We start from the raw sequence: 26,483 nt of genomic DNA on the forward strand, positions 1-26,483 counted from the left end.
AGAGAGAGAGAGAGAGAGAGAGAGAGAGAGAGAGAGAGAGAGAGAGAGAGAGGGCATGAATTACCTAAACAAGTCACCAGAATGAGCGGGCTATTTGAAGCATTTGAGAATAAATGTGAGGCTCTAACAGTGAAGAGTTAGTCAAGTGAAGACGGAGATATGAAATAAATACATAAGCGATGCTTTGGAATTAACAATTCCACTTACCAGTCTCAATTATAATGTTCAGAGACCCCACTCTAGGACAAAACTGATATTATGGAAGCTTGGGAGATGACACACATTATTAGGTAAAAGTGGTTAGTGATAAAATATGTGGCTTGCTTGCAGCATGGCCATCCAAGCAGCAGTATGAAAGAAACAATGCAAAAACAGAAAATTCTGTTGTCAGCCAGTAAGTCTGGAAGAAATTTAGTTTACATCTCTGTACCGCAGAATGCGCACAAAGCCTAAAGGACATGGATGAAAGCTGAACAACAGTGAGTGGCAAGGGGAGCAGACAAATACAGAACACTGTGACAACTCCTCCATTGCTTAAGACATTGCATAGGGTGTGTGAAGACGTTTTTAAACAGGTGTAATTAGGTAGTGCAGATGGTAGAAAGAAGGTAAAGACCAAGCTACCCTTTGGTTGAGAAAATAAAAGACTATTCATTATCAAGATAGTCTACAATCATAAAAGAATTCAAATGAAATAAATTTCCCTAAGGCTCAAATATCAGCTTTATTTTAAGCATATTCATAGAAAATCAATTAAAATTTACTGGGGAAAAAAGGTAATACAGGCAAACTAGGCTGTTTTCAATCAATTTTTTAAATTACACAAAATATTTAGTCTTCTGAAATAGCTTCAAATATTACATCTCTGTACAATTCATTTAAATATGCAATTATAAAAAATCTTTTTTGTTATAGAAAAATGAGAACATTAGTCTTGTCACTAAGTATGTGGAGTATGATATAGAAGATATAAGATATACAAGATAACAGAGGATATAAGGCCCTATTACTAAAACAGTAATAATCATGATAGGCATGTTCATACTGTCAAAAAAATGAATACAAAAGGCTGAGAATATTTAAGAATAGAAATACACAAAGTAAAAATTATTCTTTTCAAAATTAACTCCATTAGGTTTACCAATGAAAAGTGAAAATATCTCAGAGAAATTATTATAGCAAGCAAAGAGGTAAGATGAAAATCAAGAGCAGACAATTGGCCTTGAAAACATAGTATCCCAGTGCTGCTCAGCATTCAGAGCTCTCAGGCTCTGGAGGACACTACTTAAGTTATCAATAACTTAACAGTGATGATTCTCAGTAATAAAGGAACAACTTAAATTGTTCTTAGCTTTCTCTATGAAGGTAGTGATATAGATACTACATCTCATAATGACTTATGAAGAATGGTTTAACTTTTCAATAACTCAGTTATAAAGTTATAGTTAGATTATGTGGGAATTTTAGTATGTGAGTAGAGACTCATTTCTCCAAAGACAAAATCATGAGTGACGTCGTCCTTCTGAAATTCATAGAATAACTGCTAAGGAATTTTAATTTCATGTTAGGAAAGTTAAACAGATTTCTTTTCTCACAACATTGATAGAAGATACTTTGGTGTTCATGAATTTGACGTTAATTTCTATTCACGACTATTTCTATTTAAACCAAATTAAACTACAAGAGATAGTATTTGTTTGTACTAATATTTTATAATTAACCTCAATTATCAAGAATTCAGTAACTAAGCTAGAATTGATTCTATATACATAAACTAGAAGATATTAACAGCTAACAATCTATATATTCTTTGGTTCTCTTTTTTGCTTATTTATTTTGAGATAGGGCTTATGTTGCCAAGGTTGGCTGCCTTGCTTGCTTGCTCCTCGTTCTACTGCTTGTTCTATCTATCTATCTACCTATCTATCTATCTATCTGTCTGTCTGTCTGTCTGTCTGTCTGTCTATCTATCTATCTATCTATCTATCTATCTGAGAGAAGATTTCACTATGGTTTTACTTGTGGAACTGATCAGAAATGAATTCAGTTACTTTTCCTGATATAATGTCATCAAATTCAATGGTAAATGAAGCCCCACATCTGTATATGAGGACTTGATGTGTTTATCTTTGGAATCTCGTGAATAGTACTGTCTTTGGTAAGTAAACTAACATCACTCTGTGTCTCAATTCTTTTATCTATAAAATGTGCAAACCCAGCAGTAACTGCTCTCTTTAGATACGGCCATGATGAGGTGCACAGCAAGCATGTGGAGGAGATGAACCAAGTAAGCAAGACTGAGTGTCGGCCACTGTCTGTCAGGCTGCTACTCTTTTATCAGTCATATGTACGAAACACTGGATTTTACAAGTTATGTACCTCAGAATTTTTAAGTTGTGTGAGGGTAAATGACACATTTTTTTAATGGCTCCTTAATTTTCAGTACCATATAATTATTTTCAGAATACTGCAATAGTTAGTAAATTGATCTGTGTTTTCTAACCTATCTAATTGGTTATATCCCCCCATATCAGGTAATTATCTCTAGTGCAAAATGAAGTTAGAATATATGGAACTTGAAGTAAGGAATTTAGAGTTCAGTCAAGATTTATGCAAAAATAATGAATGAAACAGTTTTACATACCAGCAGTGTAGTATCATTTAGTAATGATACATACTGTGGGAGAAGAGGCAGGAATTAAGCACAATTTATGTGAGGGTACAAAGGGAGATAATACTGAAACAACAATAATGAGAAACAAGGTACATCATGGATCAAAAAGTTCAAATTCTACTTGACAGGCAAAACAAGGTCACTATAGTTGTTTCTGAACTGAAGATCAGTTCATATTTGCTACGTATAGGTTACAGCAATGAGGTTGAAACATAAACTTAAAATTTCAATTATGACTCAGCACTAGAAAGAAAGACATAGAAGTAGGTAATATATAAAAGAGAGAGAAAAAGAAATAAAAAATAACACAGATATTCTTAACTGACTTCTGTTTTCCTTTTCCCGTTTCTCCTTCCTAAAGAAACTTTTTCCTAAAAGAACTTCAACAGTTTCTACTATCACTTTTCTGTGACACTGCTCATATGCCCTAGGGACAAATAATCCCACCCCATGCTTGGAGGGGAGCAAGGGTTTAATGATAATCTCAGATGCACTGCCAGAGACTGGTTAGAACAGCAAGTGACCTTTTGAATCTGTGAGAAACTAATGAGCAATGGGTTGAAGATTTTTGGGAAAGGTCTTCTTCCAAATCCCAGGATGTCTTCTGCACACAACCTTGTTCTTTTCTGATGGTTTGATCAAAAACTGTGCAACTTTGGATGCTGGTGGCGGCAGCTTTGAATGTGAGGGTAACTGCATCAGTGTATGTACTGTGGATACCAAGACAGAAATGGCAAGAGTAGCCAACAATCCTGTCTATTGTACTGCCCGACCATGAGAGGAACCAGGTGCGGAAGCCAGTACATACCTTTCCTACTTAGTATCAGGGAACAGTTCTGTCATTAACATGACAGGAAGTCATATTAAATAATATAAAGAAAAAGCATTGGGGAAGACTCAGAAAGCTGTGATGGAGTTATTTGCAAAGCTCAGCATCATAGGACCTATTGATTGTTACAGCTTTTTTAGACTTGTACACTAGTTTCAGTAGACTACATCATAACCCAGAATGTTTATATTCTCCAGCTAAGAAAACTGTCCTCCGTACTTTGTGTAAGTAAGAAAACTTGAAACAGTTCTGACGGGGATTGTTCTTGCCTCAGAGTCACACATAATATGTCTTCCAAACTGAGCCTTGGTGTTTGTACTTAATTCCTCCAGTTTTGGATCTTTATCTGCTGTTACTGAACAAACTGGCTGCTGTATACTTCAGTTCTGATGTCTTTTCAACAACTTTGTGACAATATCTCCATTTATCCTGGAAATCTACTGGTCACCACTTAAATACACCACCAAGAACAGAATATGTTCCTTAGTTACTAATGGGAGGATCTAAACCATAACTGATTCTGGCCTTTGGTTGTTGAACTCTCTGAATCATACTGCCATCTTATCTCAATAAAATGAGCATGCTAGGGCTTTAAAAAACTTTTAACTCTGTATCACATTTCTGAATGTAAGAGAATTTTTTATTTTACAATGAACATATGAGAATGAATCAAGTAAAAACATGTAACTCATATGTACCTACTTTCATAAATTCATTTTAATAATCATTTTAAAATACTTAAAATGTCCAGTTAATGCTATTAACCTGTTTTTTAAAACAATTTATAAACAAGAAAAAATGTAACAAGATTTTGTATTACATACACATTGTACTTAGTATTTTATATAAGACTCATAAAAACTACAAGAGCAAAGCCATTTTAAGAATGAAGTTATGGTATAGATCATTTTTCAGAGCACAGTGACTTTTGTTTAGACTATAAATACCTGCTCAATATGAATTTGATGTCACAGGCATTGAGGTATTTTTACCTGAAGTCCCAGGTTCCTGAGTTTTTTCCTCAGGCTTGCCATTGGCTTTGAAAGCTCTTTGTTCATCCACCTCATCATCACCCCACCATGCCGGCTGCCCGTATAATGGAGTGCCTCGGGGCACTGCAGAGACATCTAAAAGGAAGTGAGTAAAAAACATCTTCCTAAAGCAGATGAAACAAAAAATATATTTTATGTGATGCTAAATTTACTTGGTTGATTTAAAAGTACTCTAGTTTCAGTAATGTAGCATTTGTGCATGAACTTAAACAGAACTGGACATGACTAAGTAAATGCACATTGGCAATGACTAAGTAATGCAACTTTCTATGTGTGACAACAGCTTTTTGTTTAAGTGTTACAGGGCTCTGGTACAGAACGAAGATCCGTAACTCTGTAACAAACAATCATTGCATATTTAGACAGAAGTGTCTTCGGTAGGAGAATTTGTTTGGAATCACACAGTAATTATCAAGGGAATAATAAAAACAGTCTGATGAGGAATCCCATTAAGTCTACACATAAAACATGAAACTAAAGCAAATTTTGGCATGAGAAATGGCACACGGGTACATTAACTACATTTGTGCTCGTTCAATGCTAGCCAGTCTTTAGTTCAGTAGATGTATTTTTTTATCAGTTTAATACAGTCGTTACTTGAAGGGATTATATATAAAGCATCATTGTAATTATTAACACTGTAGGCATTACATGATATATAGATGATGCAGTATTATTAAAAATTTCCCTTTTGCAGGCTGGAGAGATGGCTCAGAGGTTAAGAGCACTGACTACTCTTTCAGAGGTCCTTAGTTCAAATCCCGGCACCTACATGGTAGCTCATAACCATCTACACTAGGATCTGATACCCTCTTCTGGCATGTAGGTACATATGCAAATAGAGAACTCATATACATAAAATAAATAATCTTTAAAAAATTTCCCTTTTATTTCATTTATAATTCAGAGAAATATAGATAATATATAATAAGCTACAGTTTTAAACTATTATTTTATTCAAATATTGAAACTACTTTCCTTAAATATTTAAGATACACTTCGGCAGAGTTGTCAATGTTTTCTAGAGTAAACTCACATTAAAATGTTCTCTGGAATTAGTCACCAGCATGCATTACTTTTATGCATGCATAGATAGGAGTATGAGAACAAAAAATATAATTTAAGAGTTAGTATAAATTCAAAACGTTCCAAAGGAGTTAGGAGTAGTGTAATATATGTTATACTGACAACTACTGTTGTGTTTATATTGACAAACTCTTGTGTGCTGTTGGAGCTCAGTGAGAAGCTAACTCTGGAGGTGGGACAGAGAGTAAGCCCCATGTCAGACCCCAAGCTTGTCTGTCTCAAAGCATTCTCCAAGGTCTGGGCATGGGTTAGTCCCCTTAACTGTCTGACATTTAAAAATGTCAGGGAAAGAAGAGAAAAACAAAACAGCCCAAAAGGACATGTGTCCTTGAGGAGAGCTAAAAGACAAACTACTTTCACAGAGATTATTATTGTTTATCCACTAATATTCAAGTGTCTGCATAGAAAGAGAGAAGCTGGAAATTTGGCTCTGGGAATCTGGGACACCAGGGCATAGTTCAATAGAAGACTGCAGGTACCTGCCTCAATTTCCCCAGTCAGTCTCTGCTGGATGTTGTGACCAACATGATACTACCTTTCTATATTTTAGTTTGTTATTGTTTTTGCATGAAAGCCTCACCCCAAGGGACACTCTCTTCTGCCTGGGATTTGGCATTGGAAATATCAGCTGCCTGCTTTCTAGGTGCTTCAACAAGTCAGTTTCTGTAGGTACCAACTTGATGATGTGTGTGCTTCCTCTCTCTTCTTCCTCCCTCTGTAGAGATACATGGAGACATAGATATGGCTACTGTGGATCTCCAGATCCTGCAGTCCACTTACCCACAGGTTTCTCTTCAGATTTCAGTGCTTCTGTGGCTCTGTGCTGCACTTCTGCAGCAGCCTCCACTTTGGAGTCTGTGCCTTTGGCACTTGCTGATTTTGGTAATTCTGATTCTGAAGACTTCTGGGACAATTGAAGTTGAATGGTAAACTTTTCATGCTACAAAACATTTAAAATCAAAGTGAAACTTCCGTGGAAGAAGTCAAGTCTAGTAACAGGCTGGCAACAAGGATAAACTCTTACCTTAAGAGCTTCTTCAGGGACCCTCATTTCTCCTCGCACTACAGTGAAGAGATTTGTATGTAAACAGAGCTAAGGAAGAATGTTAACTCCAAAATTCTGGTCACTGTGCTTATAACTTGATGTTCCAGGGAAAAGGGGATAACCAAGGGAGGGGGGCACCCTCTCAGAGGCAAAGGGGAAGGGGAATGGGGCAAAGAACTCTTGGAGGAGGACCAGGAGAGAAGCAGTATTTGGAATGTAAATGAATTAAATAATCAATTAAAAATTAATAAAATGAGTAAGTGAAAAAAAGATCATCAAATATAATTTAGAAGTTGTCCTGCTTCAAGAGTAACTAACAGAATTATTATCATGTATTTATAATCTATTTGTACAGTACTGGGGATTAAACCCAGGACCCTGCATATGCTAGACATGTACACTACCACTGAACCACATCCCCAGACTTAAAAAAATTTTTTATAGACAAGGTCTCCAGTCTGCTCTCAAATTTGAGATTCTCCTAGCAGATTGCAGAGTACCTGGAATGTAGCCTGATCCTGGAATAGTCCCTTAGATAACACAAAGTATTTCAAATATATAATTTGTCATAATAAATATAACCTTAAGATCCAATAAATATTTATAATCTTAGGCAGTACTGGCCTTCAAATAATTAAAACATAAAAGTTTTTTATTTTCATAAGCAACAATATGACAGGACCAAAATGAAGAAAATTATAAATACAAAAGTGTATCAAAATTATAATCACAAAAGTGTAAAAAATGTCTCATGAGTCAATACCCACCAGCAAATCCTGAAGGGATTGATTAATCAGATTTTCATGAACTTTGATAAAATAAGGTTCATTTTGGAAGTACAAGGAAAATAAATGCTATAATTAGGGTTCATATGCAACCACACCACCCCCTTCCCTCCATGTACTGGAATAAGGTCATATTACATTATCAAACAATGATTCTATACACATGAGAACTAGTGCTTAGATATAATGAATGCTTTCATTATCATGCCTGAACAACAAGGCTTCTTATTAAAGATCAATCCTCTAGAGGTCCTATTTCCTACCATTATTTAACCTTACAATGAAAGCAATTTTATAATTGCATACTAAATTCTATCATCCTTTACTAATTCAAATCATTCATCAATCACTTCAAGGGTAGAAAACTGTAATCAGCGTGGTGTGAGGGGGTGGGGAGTAATAAGAGCAGTAAACTTATGAACAGAACTTCTTAGACCTATAAACAACTCTATTCAATTCCAAATAATTTAGTGAGTGGATAGAATCCTGTGCTTTCAAAGAATCTAGTTATTGAATCTTGTCTGGTAGTTTCCTATCAATAGAGAAGCTTTCTATGACTCTGAATTGTAGAATTTCTCTTTGTCATTTGCATATTTGTTGTTACATATAGAAATATTCACATAACTGAACATTTAGTGACAACCATCTATTACAGTGGTTCTCAACTTTTAGGCTGCAAACCCATCAGATATCCTACAAATCAGAAATTTACACTATGATTCATAACAATAGCAAAATTACAGTTATGATGTAGCAATGAGAATAATTTTATGCTTAGAGGTCACCACAGTATGAGGAACTGTATGTATTGAAGGTCGCAGCCTTATGAAGGTGAGAACCACTGCTCTAGCGCTTTTTTTTCCTCAGAAATTTAGAGCTTAAAAGAAAATGCACAGCACAACTACTTTTCAATGGAAATGACAGCATTTTAAAAGTTGACAGTGACTCCTACGTGTTCAGATGAAAACATGAATGAGTATAGAGTACTGTTAGTGCTATCTCTTATAGATTCATAAACATCTCTGCCTTGGAGCTTCTCTAAGGTACCCCCAACCTAAGACTTCAGCTCAGAAAGAATGACAGGGCTCCTTACATTCAAATAGTTTGTGTTTTCTATGTGTGGAAATCAGAGGACTTTACCTGTGAGATCTGAGACTATTATGGTTGGTGGTTTGAAAGAAATGGCCCCCAAGACAGGATCAGCTTCTTCCTGCCACCAACTTGCTCTCCTACTGTTCCAGTGCCATAGTCTGCCTGTCTCCTGCAATGTTCCCTGCTTATGATGGTCATAGACTAACCCTTTGAAACTGTAAGCAGGCCCCTAATTAAATGTTTTCTTCTATACATTGTTTTGGTCATGGTGCATCTTTATAGCAACAGAAAAGCAACTAGACACGTGGGTCCAGCTTTTATACCTAAAATGCTCTATCTTCTCAGTTGTGTAAATTTTGACAAATGGTTTTCAACTTGCCAATCAAGAAAAATGATAGAAATGTAGTTACTCAAAACGCCAGTAAGTGCTAAAATTTTTAAAGCTTATTCAAAAATTAAAACTTTTTGGGGAGAGGTGTACTTGGAAACACAGGGTTAAATCTATAAACCATGTGACTAATTTGTAAAGTTTATTTTCTCAGTGCTTTATAAGGCTTTCATAGCTAGTCTAAACCATCCATATATAACTTATTCAATAAGTATTTATCTAAAAGGGTCACAGACACTCACCTCCATACTAGGAATGTGCTTTTAGATATCAGCCTTTACCTTAATAACAATTACGACTGAGAAAAGCAAAACTTTAAATAGTTTGTTATTTGTAAGAGCTGTGACCTTAAAACAAAGGATCAGATATCACGGTGAATACATAGTCTTTCAAAAAATCTTTAACTCAAAATAACAAATAACATATACAACAAAGCTATGCCAATATTTTACTAAATAGCAAAACAATGATACAGTGTCTTCTCTAAAATCTAGAATGCAATAAATGTAGCACTTTCTACATTCTTATTTGCCATAGTGCTCAAAGCTTTAGCTAGAGCAAAATGACAAATGTGATTCTATACCCAAAATGCTCTACAGACTCCATCAAATAACTCAGATTTTATATGATTTCAGAAAAGTTGTAGGGCATAAAATCAACATATAAAAAGTAGGGTTTTAATACTCAATTAAAAAATCTGTGGGCTTGAGAGATGGCTTGGAAGTAAAGAGCACTGGCTGCTCTCCCAGAGGTACTAAGTTTAATTCCCATCAACCACATGGTGGCTCACAACCATCTGTAATGGAATCTGATGCCCTCTTTTGGTGTGTCTGAAGACAGCGATAGTGTACTCACTCACAGACCACATGAAGCTCATGAAAGAAGGAAGACCAAAGTGTGGGTGCTTGGGTTCTCCTTAGAAGGAGTAAGAAAATACTCAAGGAGCAAATATGGAGACAAAGTGTGGGACAGAAACTGAAGGAGAGGCCTTCTGGAGATTGTTCCACCTGGGTATCCATCCCATGTGCAGCCACCAAAGGCAGACGCTGATGTGGATGCCAGGAAGTGCATGCTGACAGGAGCCTGATATAGCTGTGTCCTTAGAGGTCTGCCAGAGTCTGACATATTCAGAGGTGGATGCTCACAGCTAACCATTGACCTGATCATTGGGTTCCCAATGGAGGAGTTGAGAAGACTAAAAGAGCTGAAAGGGTTTGAGGCCCCATGGGGAGAGCAACAATATCAACCAACTAGCGCTCCCAGGATCTAAACTACCAGCCTGGGAGCACATAGGGAGGGACTCATGGCTCCAGCTGTATATGTAAGGGAGGATGGCCTTGTAGGGCATAGGTGGGAGAGGAGATCCTTGGTTCCATGAAAGCTGGACGCTGAGTGTGGGGGAATTCGAGGGTGGAGATGTGTGAGTGGGGAGGTGGGGGGGGCACATCGTCATAGATGCAGGAGAGGGGGGACAGGGTAGGGGGTTCCTGGGTGGTGGGAGGAATTGGGTAAGGGGATAACATCTGAAATGTAAATAAAATATTCAATAAAAAATAATCAGAAACATCATAAAAAGATAAAATAAATAAATCCATCTTTAAAAAAGCAATTGCTGAGAAAAAATAAGGAGAAATATTCCATCTATCTGTCAAACAAAATTCCTAGTGATACACCTATAATCAAGGAAGTATACTTTTCAATGAAAATTTAAGATGATAGAAATAGTAGACTACAAAAAGGCCTTCCTTGATCATAGACTGGCAGAATTAATGGTTGTTACCCAAAGTATTTTACAGTCTCAAATTTAAATGTGCACTTTGGATTTTAATGTATAAATGTGTTTGTGTATGGGGGGGTGTGGTAAGGATACAGGTGGTACAGGTAATGAAATCAGAGAGAAGTTCAAGAGAATGGAATAAGTAGTAATGGAACTTTCATGACATGAAAGCAGAAAACAGGTCACTGGGGTATAAAACTGTAAGGGGTAACAACAAAAGCAAACTGTATTTGAAATCCAGAACTTTGTATGGCAATTAAAAATACTGAGAAAAAAAATGGTGGTACATGCCTATACTCTTAGCACTCAGGGATCTGAGGCAAAAGTATTATGAGTTTAAGGCCAATCACTGGAGCAGTGCCAGTTTTCTTTAATGATGCAACCCCTGGTAGGTTAATCATACTACCCCCAAGTCTAGCTAACTAGGCCACACAAACTGGATTAAATGGTGAGGGCACAGGTGGTAGGGAGACTTTAAAAAAAAAAAAAACAAACCTCAGAGTTGGGTAGGAAGGAAGGAGAGGGTGGGAGAAGCGTAATTACAGAAGGAATTGCGGGGAAGGAGAGGGAATAAATATTCCCAAAATTGCATGATATCTTCAAAGACTAAATGATTTTGTTTAAAAAAAATCATTTTGGTATATCCCAGACCACCAAAACTATACTTGAGCACTAGGAGACATCCAATAAATGTGCAATGAAAACACTTTGGCCTCTTCATTGGCCACATCTGTGGTCATCTGAATGAGCATACATTTCTGAATGTTTATTGATTGCTGCTTTGAGTATATGGTCATTTTGAAAAATGGAATATTTTATTGAGTTCATGCTTTTCACAAAAAAGTTCTCTTGTCAGAAAACATATTTATAGCATATATATTATGTTCTCTAGTGCAAATCTTAAACCATGTTAAAACTGTCTCTCCATTAAGGTGACATGCTATTAATCAGAGCTTTCCTTTCTAAGGCACAGTATTTGAAATTGGCTATAAACTTAAATTTATATATGAATGAAGCATGACAAATTTCCCAGTCTAGTATAGCTAATACAGGAACAAATACAGTTATCACATAAAATGGTTTAAAATAATTCTGTCCCATGGAATAAAATTTCTGCCATCTCATTTTCAGCATGAAATCTTAAAGGAACAATGAAACTACATGAGCTTCCTTCCCCTGGGCATCTGACTGACAGTGCTAGCTCAATACTGACTATGATTATGAGGTATTCCTTAGGGATAAAAACTTAAAAGCCCTAGCCAATTTTAGAGGTATTCTGAGTCGATTGTGGGATGGGGGGAAGGTTAGTTTGCAGTTCCTAGATTACAATCTGCAATCTGAAAAAGTATGGGCTATCTCTTAAGCTGACTCGTATTCTTCTTGAAAGTACTCTTGTGCCACGCCCAAGTCATCTCTGTTTTCCAGCCTCTGAGAAGCTAGGACTAAAGGTGTGTTCTACTAAATTTGCTACCGTTTCTTCTGGAATTTAAACTCTATAAAATTGTATTAAAAATCTGAATTTCTTAGGATTTGTTCTTGTTTTAAGACAGCTAATAGTAAAGTAATTACAGGAGGTAGATATATACAAAATATCTTTAAGTTTTGATAACACGTAAGTTGGTTAAAGATAACGCTTAACTAGTTTATCTAATATGTAATTTAAAACATTTACATTTCTTTATTTGGAGTATGCGTGCATGCATGTACACCAAGTATGTGTGTGGTGGTCACACAACATACTGCTCTCCTCTTCCACTGTGTAGGTCCTGGGGATTGATCTCAGCTTGCTAGACTTGGCAGCATGTAACTTACCAGCTGAGCCATCTCACCAGTCATACCATATATATTTTTAAAAGATTTAAAATACTTAACAAATAAGTATTTGATTAATATATATTTTTATGTTTTTAAAGTATAAGTGTAAAATATGTGGTGTAAAACTATTTGAGTTTAAATTTTAAACTTTAAAAATTCTATCTTTTGTTATATGTGATACTACATTTGAGTATCATTATCTGAGCCTACTTTCTTTGATAAAATGATCTAAGTCTACCAGATTGCTAATGTTTAGCATTTTAAATTATCTGAGTTTCAGTAAATGTTTAAAAACTAAATCTCAAGAGAAATGTCATGAGAAATGTTTTTATTTTAATTAAATACAAATAAAAATGTTTTAATTATTGCTAAAGTCTTATTACTTCATTTTACTAGGTTCCTTATATAAAATCATTAACAGTCCAGTTATGAGACTCTAAGTTTTAAATAAAAATTTGAACACACATGAAATAACAATGTATTAGTCATGTAATATTGGTGTCAGAAAACACAGAATATGTTAAATTTTGAATTAAACCAGCAGTATAGCATGGGAGCAAAGGCAGGTTAATGTCTAAATCCTCCAAAGAGACTGACTTGGGCCCTTGTAATTCACCTGGCAAGATCCTAAGTATACAGTGCTTAAGGCATGCATAGCACTCCTCCGAGCGCCATTCTTTAGCACCCAAATTGTATAAAATAGTACCACAGAGAGAGATGAGCAACAGCTGAGTATTACCAAGCTTTCCATGATCATCCTTAGGAACACAGTAACTGAAGACAAACAGTAAGTATAAATTTTCAGTATTATTAATTCTTATATTACAAGATATTAAATTGTAGTAAATATTTTTGATGATTTTAATAAATGCACCAAATTATATAAGGATATCATATCCAAATCTCAGCTTATCTTCAAGTTTCAAAGTGATGTAAGTCTGCTCTGGTATCCTTACATCATTCACAAAAGTCTACAAGGAAAAATAAAAAAGGTTATTCTGCACATAAAGTATTAATTCTCGCATTCCAGTCAAATTCCCCGACCTATTACTCAAAAGTACTTATTGTGAACTGCACTCTAACACATGCCAAGCATCCTACAACATGATACTGACTTCACACTAAACCTTTTATCAATATTATTGGTAACACACAGAGTACAATGATGCCAGGTTGAATTTTGGCACTTGGAATTTGTCTTAAAATGAAGCCAAAAAGCTTATTCCAAAGAAAAAGAAACACTACTTAAAACATTTCACTTCTTTCCCTCTCCCTCCCTCCCTCCCTCCCTCCTTCCCTCCCTCCCTGCCTCCCTTTCTGGAGGGGGATGGTGGGGAGGGAGAGTACGAGGAAGCACATGCACACATTTTGCAACACTGTACATGTGGAAGTCAGGACAACTTGCTGTAATTAGTTCTTTTTCCACCAGTTTTGAGAATTAAACCCAGCTCATCAGGCCTACCAGCAAGCATCTTCAACTGCTAGGCCATCTTGTAGGCTACTTTACAACTGTCATATTGGTTCTTTGGATCTTTTTAAAAATTAAGATATATGGTACTTTAGTGAATGGATTCTTTCTAGATATTGAATTCTGCCATATCCTCATCATGTTTTCTCTTTACTCAATTATTTGTACAATGCTGAAAATTACCAAAATAACAAGACAAATAGCAGAATTGCTTAGAACAGCACTATCCAAGAGAAATATGTCACAATTTTCCAATCAAACAATATATACTACTTGTAATTTTTGTAGGTTTGTAACAAGAATTGGAATTAGTTTTGATAATGCATTTTAAATTTAATCCAGTGTACTAAAAAAATACTATCTGAAAAAGTAAAAATTATTAAGGTATTCGTGTGTGTGTGTCTGTTAAGCCTCTGGAATTTAGACTAGTCACATCTCAAGAACTCAACGGTTGCTAATGGTAGTAAAAGGACCAGACAGAATAAAGCAACAGAATCATAAATCATTCTGTCATCTTGAAGTTTCTTACTGCAGTGCCTGACATTGCATCAGCTTTCCAAAAAGACATCTGGAGATAATATCTTTGTAGTATTTTTTTTCTTCTTTTTCTTTTGGTTATGCTATTAGAGGACAGCTGAAACATTCAGTTTAAACGTCCACAGATGCAGACAGGAAAAAACAAACAAAACAAAAAAGCAAAACTCAATCATACAGTGAATTGACAGGAGCACTGTAGAATATGACAACAATGACATAATATGACAATAATGACATAATCATAATAATGACATAGTTGTAATAATAACAATGACATAATCATAGACAAAACTATCACTCTGTCTCTCCAGGAAATGAAGACAATTCTAGCTCACTTTTCTTTTACCCAGAATCAATAAGAAAAGAGTATTTCTTTTTTTTTTTTAAAGATTTATTTATTTATTATATATGAATACACTGTAGCTATCTTCAGACACACCAGAAGAGGGCATCAGATCTCATTACAGATGATTGTGAGCCACCATGTGGTTGCTGGGATTTGAACTCAGGACCTCTGGAAGTACAGTCAGTGCTCTTAACCACTGAGCCATCTCTCCAGCCTGAAAAGAATATTTCTAAGGACAAAAAGAAACTAGGATGTTTTCATTCTGTTAGTCAGATTCATTCAATGAGAAGGACCATGAAGTATTTCCCAAGAAATGTGCTCATGGAACTCTAGTCGGAACAAAGGGAAACAAAAGGCCTAGGCTAGAATGTAGGCTGCCATGTAGTAGCACAGTAACAAAAGCAGGAGTGCGATGGGACAGATGTGGTAGGGTCCAGGGGCTCAGAGCTCACTGGAGGGAGGAGGCAGGAGGACTGAAGGTAAATAAGGGTCTCACAGAGAAGCTTTAACAAGCTCACAGAAACGTGGGTCACCAAAGTGCAGCAAGAAAATTTGTTTCAATTCTCTCTGCTTTATTTTAATAACATTTCTGGTGGTAAAAAAATATTCAGGTCCTTTGAAAATATATTTTGTGATGGGGTAAAAGGAGCAAGAATGCAAATAATATTTTGAAGCTCAGTTTATAGGGTACAGTGGCTTGAATAAGCTAAGATAGAGGGTTAACTACTTCTCTGAAATATAAAATAATGAGAGCAAGAGAGACGGCTCTGTGGTCTTGTAAGAGTGCTGGATGCTCTTGTAGAGGACTAGTTAGGACCCAGCAACTTAAACCACCTGCAACTTCAGCTCCAGAGGATGCAAAGCTTTCTTCAGGCCTCCGTGCATACTCTCACTCACATTCACATGTCCACACACATATACATAGTTTAAAAATAAACAGTTAAAAAACAACGTATGTACAACAATGGATTTGCTGAAAAGTACATATAGGTTCCTGAATAGTAAAATTGTCTTAGCTATCTTCTTAAGATAACTAAATCATAATAACAATAAATGAATACTTTTTGAATGTTTAGTGCATATTGGTTTAAATGTTTAAAATGATTTACTTATTTTCATTTTTACAACAATCTGTAAGGAATAATTTTATTCCGATTTTAAAAAACTGAGGAACACAGAGATTAGTATTTCCAAGGTTATACCACCTGTTACAATTAAAACTGAGCTCCCAAATAGCACTTCACTGTTTCCCCCTAGTTCTGACATTACTTTTTATTTTGATGTTGAAAATTCTGGCATTAAAATAGTATTAAAAGTATACTGAAGTAGAGAGACAGTTTAGTGGCAGAGAGCCCTGGAGGCTCTTCTAGAAGAGGCAGGCTCCATTCCCAGCACTCAAGGGCCACAAGAGCCTCAAGAGCCACAGGAAAATTAAGTTGAAATAATTCAGTACATCAGTGTTCTCTCATATCCTATCATTATTTTCATTCTGCAAGATGTAGAAACATCAGATAGAAATAAGAAAAAAATCTACCAGTTACAAAAAAAATACCTAAAAAGACAGAAAAAGAAAGCAGCAAGACAGAATCCTAGTGTTCAGATAAAGGAGTGTGTGTGTTAAAGTAAATGGTTAGATCTCATTTTTTCCCCAGCCCAAGAATATAGGAGGTCCTCCAGCATTTGGCACCCAATCTACCTTTTCATTCTTCCTTTCTAAACAGAGAACATATCTCTTGTGCCCAAAGGTAGTTCCCACATTCTTACTGCCAGGGCCTTTTTCTGTTCTCCCACACATTAACTGCAGGCACGTGTTGAGGCTAAGCTTCAGTCTCATCTTAAGGAAATGTTTATCACGTCTTATCATTAAATGCCTTTCTTATCTCCTCTATTTCTTCCTTAGCTGCTTCTATAAGACTTCAATGTACTGTGCACCTTTCAAGTATTTAGAAGGGAAACACAAACTAAAGAAAAAGGAAAACATACAAATAAGTACTGAAACTTTATTAACATTAATCAAATATTCAAAGAAAACGTGACTTACCCCATTTAGGCTGCCCAAATCTTTCACCAAATGTTCATCCATAGACGCATCATAATTTATTACTGCATGTTGCTTATCTACACTGCGGGACTAAAGGAAAGAAATTAAGCTAAATTTTAAATTAGTTTACAACTAAAATAAAAGAAAATACTAAAGTAACAAAGATTTTTACCAATACACACAATATTAATAGGCAGCTGATACAAGGATAGATCAAAAAAAGTAGATTAAATGAAATTTAAACTGTGTTATGATATGGCATAAATTTGGCATTATTTCTGAATGAGGAAAGTAGTTAAATATTTAAAATATTCTTTGTATTATATCCATATTATAATTCTGGGAGAATTTAAATCAATTTATTTTGTTGGGTATATCAAAGTACATATCGTTTAAAAATTGTGAAACTGATACACAGATATCCAATAAATTATTTTCTAATCTTTTATCTATCATATGGTTAAAAACTGTTGATAAAAAAAAGACATAATGTGTGTACCTATATGTACCTGTATCCATCCCTCCCTCCCTCCCTCCCTCCCTCCCTCCCTCCCTCCCTCTCTCTCTGTCTCTCGCGTGCGCACACACACACACACACACACACACACACAACTTCTCTACTTTAAGTTTTCATTTTCCAAAAAAAGAATCCTCAAAACACTGAACTGACTGCAGATGATACTAGTGTGAAAACTGATATGAGAGTTAGGTGAGCAAGTAAGCCTATCTGACCTTCCACTGAATGCTCTGCTTCTGTAAGGAGAAAACAGGTCTTGATGCCCAGCTAAGCTTAGTACTTGCATACAGAGAAGGCCAATACATCACCTGAAGCATGAGCTCACAGTCGTCTCTTCCAACGAAAATCATTTCTCGTGGCAGCCTGTGGCGAGTGCCTCCACTGCTCACCAAAAACCAGGATGTTAAGCTCATTTCTGCTTAGCTTCTGAATCCTTAGCAAAACTACATTATCCTGCAGATATGAACAAGAACACATTAGAAACTCTTCACTATCTGTCACCAGTCCTGTAAGCAGGCCTTAAACAGAACTGCTCTCAACATTTCCATTCAATATACCACACTCTCATCGGTGTCATAATCCAGAAAACTCTACTCAGAGTCCAGTTATACAAAGACTGAAGAAGGTGGTTGTACTAGCTGGTTTTGTGTGTCAACTTAACACAAGCTGGAGTTATCACAGAGAAAGGAGCCTCAGTTGAGGAAATGCCTCCATGAGATCCAGCTGCAAGGCATTTTCTCAATTAGTGATCAGTGGGGGAGGGCCCAGCCCATAATGGGTGGATGGTGCCATCCCTGGGCTGGCAGTCTTGGGTTCTATAAGAAAGCAAGCTGAGCAAGGCAGAGGAAGCAAGCCAATAACATCTCTCCATGGTCTCTGCATCAGTTCCTGCTTCCTGACCTGCTTGAGTTTCTGTCCTGACTTCCTTTGGTAATAAACAGCAATGTGGAAGTGTAAGCTGAATAAACCCTTTTCTCCCCAACTTGCTTCTTGGTCATGTTTGTGCAGGAATAGAAATCCTGACTAAGGCAGTAGTTAATTATTAATAATTTTTATTACAATTCTAAAAGGCTTCTAGACTCTATCTGTAACTTCAAAATAAATATGCACAGTAGTGTAGTAACTTAAAAAGCTGTACTGTATAAATACATGTCTTGCTGAAAAACAGTATAAGAAAGACTGAAATTTATGAAGTATATCTAATCTCTAACTAGAGTAAGTGTGCAATCAAAGGCACCGCTTTGGTGTCTATCAAATGTAGAGATACTGAATACAATTTGAATATAAAAAATTCAATTCCTTCCTCCTCCCCTCCACTCCTTTCTCCCTGCAACTTGCTAAATAGACTGGAATAGCTTCAAATTGGACTAATCCTCTTGCCACTGCCTCCTTAGTGCTGGGATTATAGGTGTGAGTTGCTACTTTACTTTCTCAATACATTTTTCTTTTCTTTTCTTTTCTTTTTTTTTTTTTTTGTTTTGGTTTTTCGAGACAGGGTTTCTCTGTGTAGCCCTGGCTGTCCTGGAACTCACTCTGTAGACTAGGCTAGCCTCGAACTCTCGAACTCAGAAATCCGCCTGCCTCTGCCTCCCAAGTGCTGGGATTAAAGGCGTGCGCCACCACCGCCCGGCTCAATACATTTTTTCTTAGAGTAGCAATTCTTAAACTTTTGGTTTTTAGTACTCTCTAGTACTTAAAAAAAGGAACCACTAGAAGTATTTGTTTACAAGGGTTATAATATACCTGAAAAACTGTTACTTGTTTCATTTAAAAGAATAAAGAAATTTCACTCAAAATTACTAATATTTGTTAAAAAATACTCATTTTTACCCCCTCTCCAATGGAAAAAATAGCACTGCTTAAAATATGGGTTATCTTTTAAACATCTGAATTAATATAAAAAATTTCTACTTTCTTACAGTACTCTCCCACCATAATTTTGAACTAGAAATATATAAAGAAAACCTGATTTTGGAGTGATAGAAAAAAAGGGCTTTTAAGTCTTTTACAATATTTGTAAGGAGATTTTCAAGTTACTAACAAATAACTATACACAGCCAAAGTTTCTTGATTATATAGAATTTGGAAACTCTGTACCAATGAGCGTTTCACACAGTTATGCACAAATTCATCTTCCACTTGGATGAGCTCTTGAACATTATAAATTGGTCTTTTGAAAAACAGCTTTCAGAATTATGTAGATCTTACAAATACTTGAATACTTCATTTATACTACTTTAAAACCCATCTATTAAATATCACCACTACCCATGTCAACAGAAAAGTCTTTAAATATTAGGGCACTACTATGCTCACAGGCAGAATTCATTATCTCAAATAATATCCTTGACACCTAAAATTTTATCGCTGAAGATAAAATCCTGTCACTTTTTCTTGAGGTTCATTTGACAAATACTTAGTTCTGCTTATCAATCTACTAATAATTGAAGTACAACTGATGTTTTATGAAAGCATGGGCCTAATGAAGCTTACAAGTCACACAGTGACCCAACTCATTTTCTTGGAGACAGCCACAGTAGTGTGGCACAGAGTGTAAGTGCTCTCTATAAGTCCTCTAGTCCTGCAGAACACTACAAAAGTGTGGCTTCAAAGTCTACACTTAACACAGTCACCCGTTGTTACCATTTTGTGAGATAGTTTTAGGTAAAGCTAGTGGATTTTTAAAATTGTTTTTAAAATTGCAGATGTACAACATACAGTTTGGTCCACTGCCTTGATCTGTGCTACTGAGCTTAAATTTACCACAGTTGTTTTTGTATCAGGTGCGCTAACAGAAATGCAACAAGAGGCAGAAAGTCCTTTGATATCATTAAACATCTGGTCCCATGAACCCCTACCCTTGAAAAGATTGCCTTCAGGGACACATAAGGACCTATAGACTGAGCTTTTAACAATTACTGTCCTATGTGATATGACATTGTCAGTAACAATTTCAGACTTTTTAGTCAGTAAGATTAAGGGGTGAGTCTGAATCCTATTCTACTACTTTTATTCTGCATAACCACAGGCACAGTGTAAGTGTCATGTTCTTTAGTTTCCTCTCCTATACTTGGTGTCATGATACCATCTACTCAAGTTTTGTCTTGGGAATTCAAAGAATATTTTCAGCGTTTCCTAAGATGTATACTGTGCTGCCCTTGACTAGGAAGTAAACTTTACTATAATGGGAACATGCATTCTACAGTAAAATAGATGTATACACTAAAGGCAACACTGTCCAACGTTCTAGTAAGAATCTTGTATGTTTTATGTAAATGTGACTGTCTTAGTTTGGTTCATGTTCTGTGATAAAATACCATAATGAAAAGCAATTTGGGTAGGGAAGGGCTTACAGGCTTACAGCCTACAGGGTACAGGGTATCATTGGAGAAAGCCAAAGCAGGAACTCAGGGAAAGCCCATGGAGCAGGAACTGAAGCAACGGCCATGGAGGGATAGACCATCCTGGTTTGTTCAGTTTGCTTTCTTATTCCCAGGGGTGGCACTGTCTACAGTGGGGTAGGCCTTCCTATGTCTGTTACCAATCAAGAAAATGCCTCACAGGCTTATCTACAGTCAACTTTGATGGAGGCATTTTCTCAAATGAGGGTCTCTCTTCCTAAGTGACCTTAATTTGTGTCAAGCTGACAAAAAACCCAGTCACCTACACATACCTGACATATACAACTTTTACCAAAATAAGCAAATAATTTTGTGTGAAGCTAAAACAATCAAGTCTCTTTACTTTCTCAGCTTATTTAATCAGTTTGACTGTTTTATGTGGTTTATTAACTCTCCCAGTCATCCAACTATTGAATACAAATGATCTTAGTCTTATATGCTTTCTGTCAAATCGGTATTGCAGCATTTCCTTCTCTATACAGTCTCCATGGTCAAGTCAATAGAGAACCAGAATTAAAGGAAACGTTCTGTAAATATATCACATAAGTTACACCATTTACACAGAAGAATGATTTTAAAACATTGCATAGTAAGTAGGTCAAAAGTTGCTTATTTTTTCAAGACAGCAAAAATGAAAACTACTATATAATATAATCAAAGGAAATGAATTCATCTTAAACAGCAATCTAAACACAAGAACTATACATGTACAAAAAGAATAACTTCTTAATGTGTAAAAAGCAGTTTAAACAAATATCATTCATATGCTATAAAGCATCCTTTAATTTTTATTTGCTGTAAGTCTTTATTTATAGAGCACAACATATAACATTGTGAATATGTAATATATAATTTTTATATAAATGTACTTATATAATTATAACTACATAAAATAATATAGTTAAAATAGCTTTTTACAAATCTTATTTGGCTTTTCATTAAGTTTAAAATTAGAAAATGCACATTTCCTAAAATGCAATAAAAATATAATATTCAATATGCAGGGTATTAGATTCCTTCTGGGGCTAAGGTAATGATCTTGAGTCCACTCAGTGTCTTTTCTTCTGGGAACTGCAATGTAATACAAAGCTGCATTCTCTGTTCCTTTCCAGGTATCTCTAAGACAGCTTTCTCATCATTCCCTCAGGTATTCTTTTTTTCATGTGTGTATGTATTTGTGGTATATTTGTGTTTGTAGGTATGTGGAAAGAGAACATGAAAAGACCAGAGTTTGACAATGGGTATCTTCCTGATCCAGGTAGTCAAGATTGCACTATGGAACTTAGGTGTACACCTTCTGAGTGCTGCGACTAAAAATAGGTCATCTATGTGGTCTCCCAAGCAATTTAAAAATGGGCAACAGATTCAAACAGGTATTTCTTAAAAGAAGACATGTAAGGGACCAGCAGTAAACACCAGGGAAAAGGAAGAAAAAACCACAAAGAACCTTAATTCAGTAAATAGGTGCTGTCCAAATACCCTAAAAGTGCTGGTAGGAACCCAAATGGGAATGTAAATTGGCACAGCTATTACAAAATGCATTCTGGAGGCTCCTAAAAATTAAAAAAAAAAAAACCAGAGCCACTGTTGCAGCTGATGTTGCAGCCCTATTCACAGTCCTATATGCAAAGGAGGTAAATATATGAGGGAAACATTTACATTCCCAAGTGTATTGAAGCACTAACCTCAACAGCCAAGAAAACAAGCAAAGTGTCCATCTACTCATGAAGGCAATATGGTTCAACCATAATAAAGCATGAAATTCTGCCATTTGACACTGCACTGATGGAAATGGAGACTCTCAGGTTAAATGAAATAAGCTAGGCACAGAAAAAGGAAATAACATAAATTCTCACTGGTTTATACAATTCAAAAATGTTGCTGTCATAGAATGGTAGGGTAGTATCTGGGAATGGCTAGGAGAGGGGGCATGAGGAGAGGCTGGTGATCAATGATCAGCTTATAGCTCAGCAGAAGCAAGACACTCTGCTATTGGATATGTGACTACAGATAGTACACAATGGATTCCAAAACATTAGAAAGAGTCAATGATGAGGAGACAGACAAGTTCAACTCATTTAAAAGCTATACCAAGTATACATGTACTAAAACAAATAATACACTTAAATATATATACACACACCTATTGAGCTGCCTACCAAATCCAGGGTTGCTAGGGCAAACAAACAAAAGAATCTTGCTTCAGGGAACTAAATCCTGTAGAGAATGCTGGGAAGTTAGATGGAAACAGGAAGCTGTTCTTATTCCAGACTGGAATGAGGACATGAGATGATCTCACACTTGCCAGAGGAAGGCCATAAAGTTTCTTCATTTCTAGGTTCTAGCCTAGAACAACCTGTTACCCATTGTAAATGTTTGACAACTTTCTTCCTACCATTGGCCACTTCTCTACCACTCTCTCTGTAAAAGATCAAATCTAATATACTACAGAGGGTATTTTTAATGAATGAAGGACAATTCCACTAGAATTCTTGGCTTGCAGGTAACCTGGAACTCTAGGGTCACCTAACATGCTACTGAGTAAATCTGGCCCTTATTTCCTAGTTATGTGCCTCTTTAGCAATCTCTCACAGCTTATCTTCTCGTCACACAGGGCTTGGCCTTTCAGCAGTTAGATGACAACAACTTAACATTCCACCATTTAGATATCAAGCAGGTGTAAACCTACCTAGAACCACAGTCACACCCTCACCTTCCTAGACTAGTTTTAAAATTGGACTTTTCTGTGGGAAGAGTTCATTTTTGCATCCAAACTGATGAATGCAAAGAAAATGTAATATATATATATATATATATATATATATATATATATATATATATATTTTATTCAATCATAAAAAAAGAAACCATATCATTCCCAAGAAAATGAATATAGCTGAAAATTAGTATATTAAAGAGAAAGTAACCCAGACTCAGCAAGAAAAATTTCACCTTTTCTGTCATATATGGATTCTGAATTTTAATTTTGTGAGTGTGTTTTTGACTGGGAGAGGACTATGAAGTGGAGAGAAGTTTTTGGGGGAACAGGTAAAGAGGTTACTAGAGTATATATTAAAAATGTGGAATGAGATCTAAGGGTTAGAGAAAGAGAAAGAGCAGGGGGTGGGGGAGAGAAGTAAAGAATGATCAAAGAAAAAGAAGCATGTATAAAAATACCAGAGGGAAATCTATTACTGTATTGTTATGTAAAACATAAATTTTCAAAATGCTGCTTGTAGTTACATGTAACTCAATTGAGAACTGATATCAAGAGGGATGTGAGTGATATACATTTTAATGGAGGTTTGAGATAAACAATAGCACTGCTACAGAACTAGGAAATAGTACATTGTACAAACCATGCCAAAAAACTTGCTTCCTTATATTACATACCTAGTGTATAATTAATGCATGGAATTACTTGAACTAGGCCACATGTTAAGGATAGTCCGTCCTTATGCTCTACAAATCAGCTGGCTGATTCATCACCAGATGGCTTTACACAGAATAAGGTTCATCTTACCCTACAATCTCTGCTTTTGCAGAGAAATAAATAGCTGTCCTCACAATAGGACTATCATTCTTCAGAGCAGAAAGACCTTTTCTCTAACCTTATTCGATGATAAAATGTTATCATTTGACAACTTTTTTTTTCAAGTTACCAGGAAGCATGAGAGACAATGGCCTCTAAAGATTTGACTCACTGCATAGCTGTTTCAGAGTATATGTTTTTCCTATTAAAATACGTAAAACTTTAAACAAAGAGGAATAAAATGTTGCAGGATAATTGATCACACTGTGAACCCTGAGATTGTATCATTTACTGGAGAAACCTGTTTTTAGTCATGGTATGGCTCAGCCTTAGCACACACCTTTAATCCAAGAGCTTTCTGCTTGAAAATTGTAAACAGGATTAAATAAAGTCAACTATAGGTCAAGAGGTGGAGCAAGCAACCAGTTGACAGGAATTGAATATGTACATATCTTCTGTGAGGCTTCATCCAGAACCTGATGGAAACAGATGCAGAGACCTACAGCTTCCCTGGGAGACTTGTGGAAGAGTTGGGGTAAGAACTGAGGGAGCTGGAGGGGTCAAGGATACCATAAGAAGACCCACAAAGTCATTAATCTGGGCCTGTGGGGGTTCACAGAGACTAAACCACCAACCAAAGAGCATACATTAGGCTAGACCTAGGCCCCCTACATATTTGTAGATGTGTAGCTTGGTCTTTATGAGGATCCCCTAACAATTGGAGTAGGGGCTGTCTCTGACTCTGTTGTCTGCCTTTGGATCCCCTTTGTCTAGCTGGGCTTGTCTAGCCTCAGTGGGAGAGGATGCACTTAGCCCTGCTGCAACTTGATGTACCAGGGCAGGGTGGTACCCATGGACAGTCAGAGGAAGCATCTCTGAGAAAGTAACACACAGGTACAACATTCTCTGAGGAGAAGGGGAGGGGGTAATGGGGAGATGGGTATGTGAGGATGGGACTGGGAGGAAAGAAGGGCTGTGATTGGGTTGTAGGAAATAATAAAAAAGAAAAGAAAAAAAAAACAGTAAGAGGGAGTCAGGAGGATGGACAGAGACACACAGGAAGTAGGAGGGCAGGATATTTGGTTTGAAGGAGGTGTTCTGAGACTGAGAGAGGGAATTCCTTCTGGGATGTCAACTGAGGAAGTAGGTCAGCTGGGTGCTCTTTGCCTCTCTGAGTTAGCAGGCTTTCACCCTAGTATATGGGTCTTGAGTCTTCATTGGTAAAACAGAATGACTGAGATTTGGTTAAAAAACAATAAAGTGATAAATTTTACCTTTCAAATTTATCCTTTGACCATCAGAAAGATTCATAAACTAAACAAATGTAATAAACCACTGCATGAACTAGCCCATAAGGCTTTATAGCTTGTATCATGCTTTTCTCTATCATGGTAAGCACTTAAAAAGAAAAAGGAAAAACTATAACTAAATACATAAACTAAAGATTCTTTTTTCATTTCTGGCACCGACGTCAGGCTCTAACAAAAAATATGTTTGACATGTTTGACATTAAAGTCTTTGATCTTGATGCCCTGTATTTGAAAATGAAAGAAATAGCTACAGCTTTATTTCACATATGAACTAAGAATCAAACAAAATGCCACTGGGGTTTGAAAAGCAAGCCATAATTTTCTGTGATCCTGTATATAACAATAGAATTTATTAACCATTTATCATGTATTAGACATTTTTCTAAGAACTTCATATGTAAGAAACAAACATATAAGGAAAAATATAGTCTTAAAAATACTGTATTTCCTTGGAAATGAACAAAGATATTATACAACAATTCCAACATTATAGAAATTTGGTAAAAATCCATTTTCATTTTTAAGTTTTAAATATTACAGATACTAGGAAGAAAGTAGAGAATTAAGATAGAAAAAGTACCTAATCTCATAGAAACTAAAATAAACAAATAGCTACATGGACTAATGTAGCTTCCCTGACAGTAGAAGAAGGAACAAATAAAGCAGAGAGAAAAGAATAACATAATAGTTTAGGGTGGAACTCTTTAAGATGGACAGTCAGAGGAAGCATCTCCGAGAAAAACACACACACACACACACACACACACACACACACACACACACACACA

The 26,483-nt window shown here is 36.0% G+C and overlaps 1 protein-coding gene across 11 annotated transcripts in view; it reads right to left on the minus strand.

Annotated features, from left to right (window-relative positions):
- Cep170 (centrosomal protein 170) overlaps positions 1-26,483 on the minus strand; it is an 87,359-nt gene that overhangs the window by 48,079 nt on the left and 12,797 nt on the right. For all 11 annotated transcript variants that reach the window (XM_028755236.1, XM_028755235.1, XM_028755234.1 and 8 more), the window contains exons 2-7: positions 17,761-17,905; positions 16,936-17,025; positions 13,436-13,514; positions 6,666-6,724; positions 6,422-6,581; positions 4,496-4,630 (exon numbers count right to left, since the gene is read on the minus strand). In XM_028755236.1, the coding sequence (XP_028611069.1) occupies positions 4,496-4,630; positions 6,422-6,581; positions 6,666-6,724; positions 13,436-13,514; positions 16,936-17,025; positions 17,761-17,865 (628 nt within the window). In that variant the 5' untranslated portion in view covers positions 17,866-17,905. The remainder of the gene's footprint in view (positions 1-4,495; positions 4,631-6,421; positions 6,582-6,665; positions 6,725-13,435; positions 13,515-16,935; positions 17,026-17,760; positions 17,906-26,483) is intronic.

The sequence above is a fragment of the Grammomys surdaster genome, unplaced genomic scaffold, assembly GCF_004785775.1.
Source record: "Grammomys surdaster isolate TR1022 unplaced genomic scaffold, NIH_TR_1.0 126051, whole genome shotgun sequence".
NCBI classification, from domain to species: domain Eukaryota; kingdom Metazoa; phylum Chordata; class Mammalia; order Rodentia; family Muridae; genus Grammomys; species Grammomys surdaster.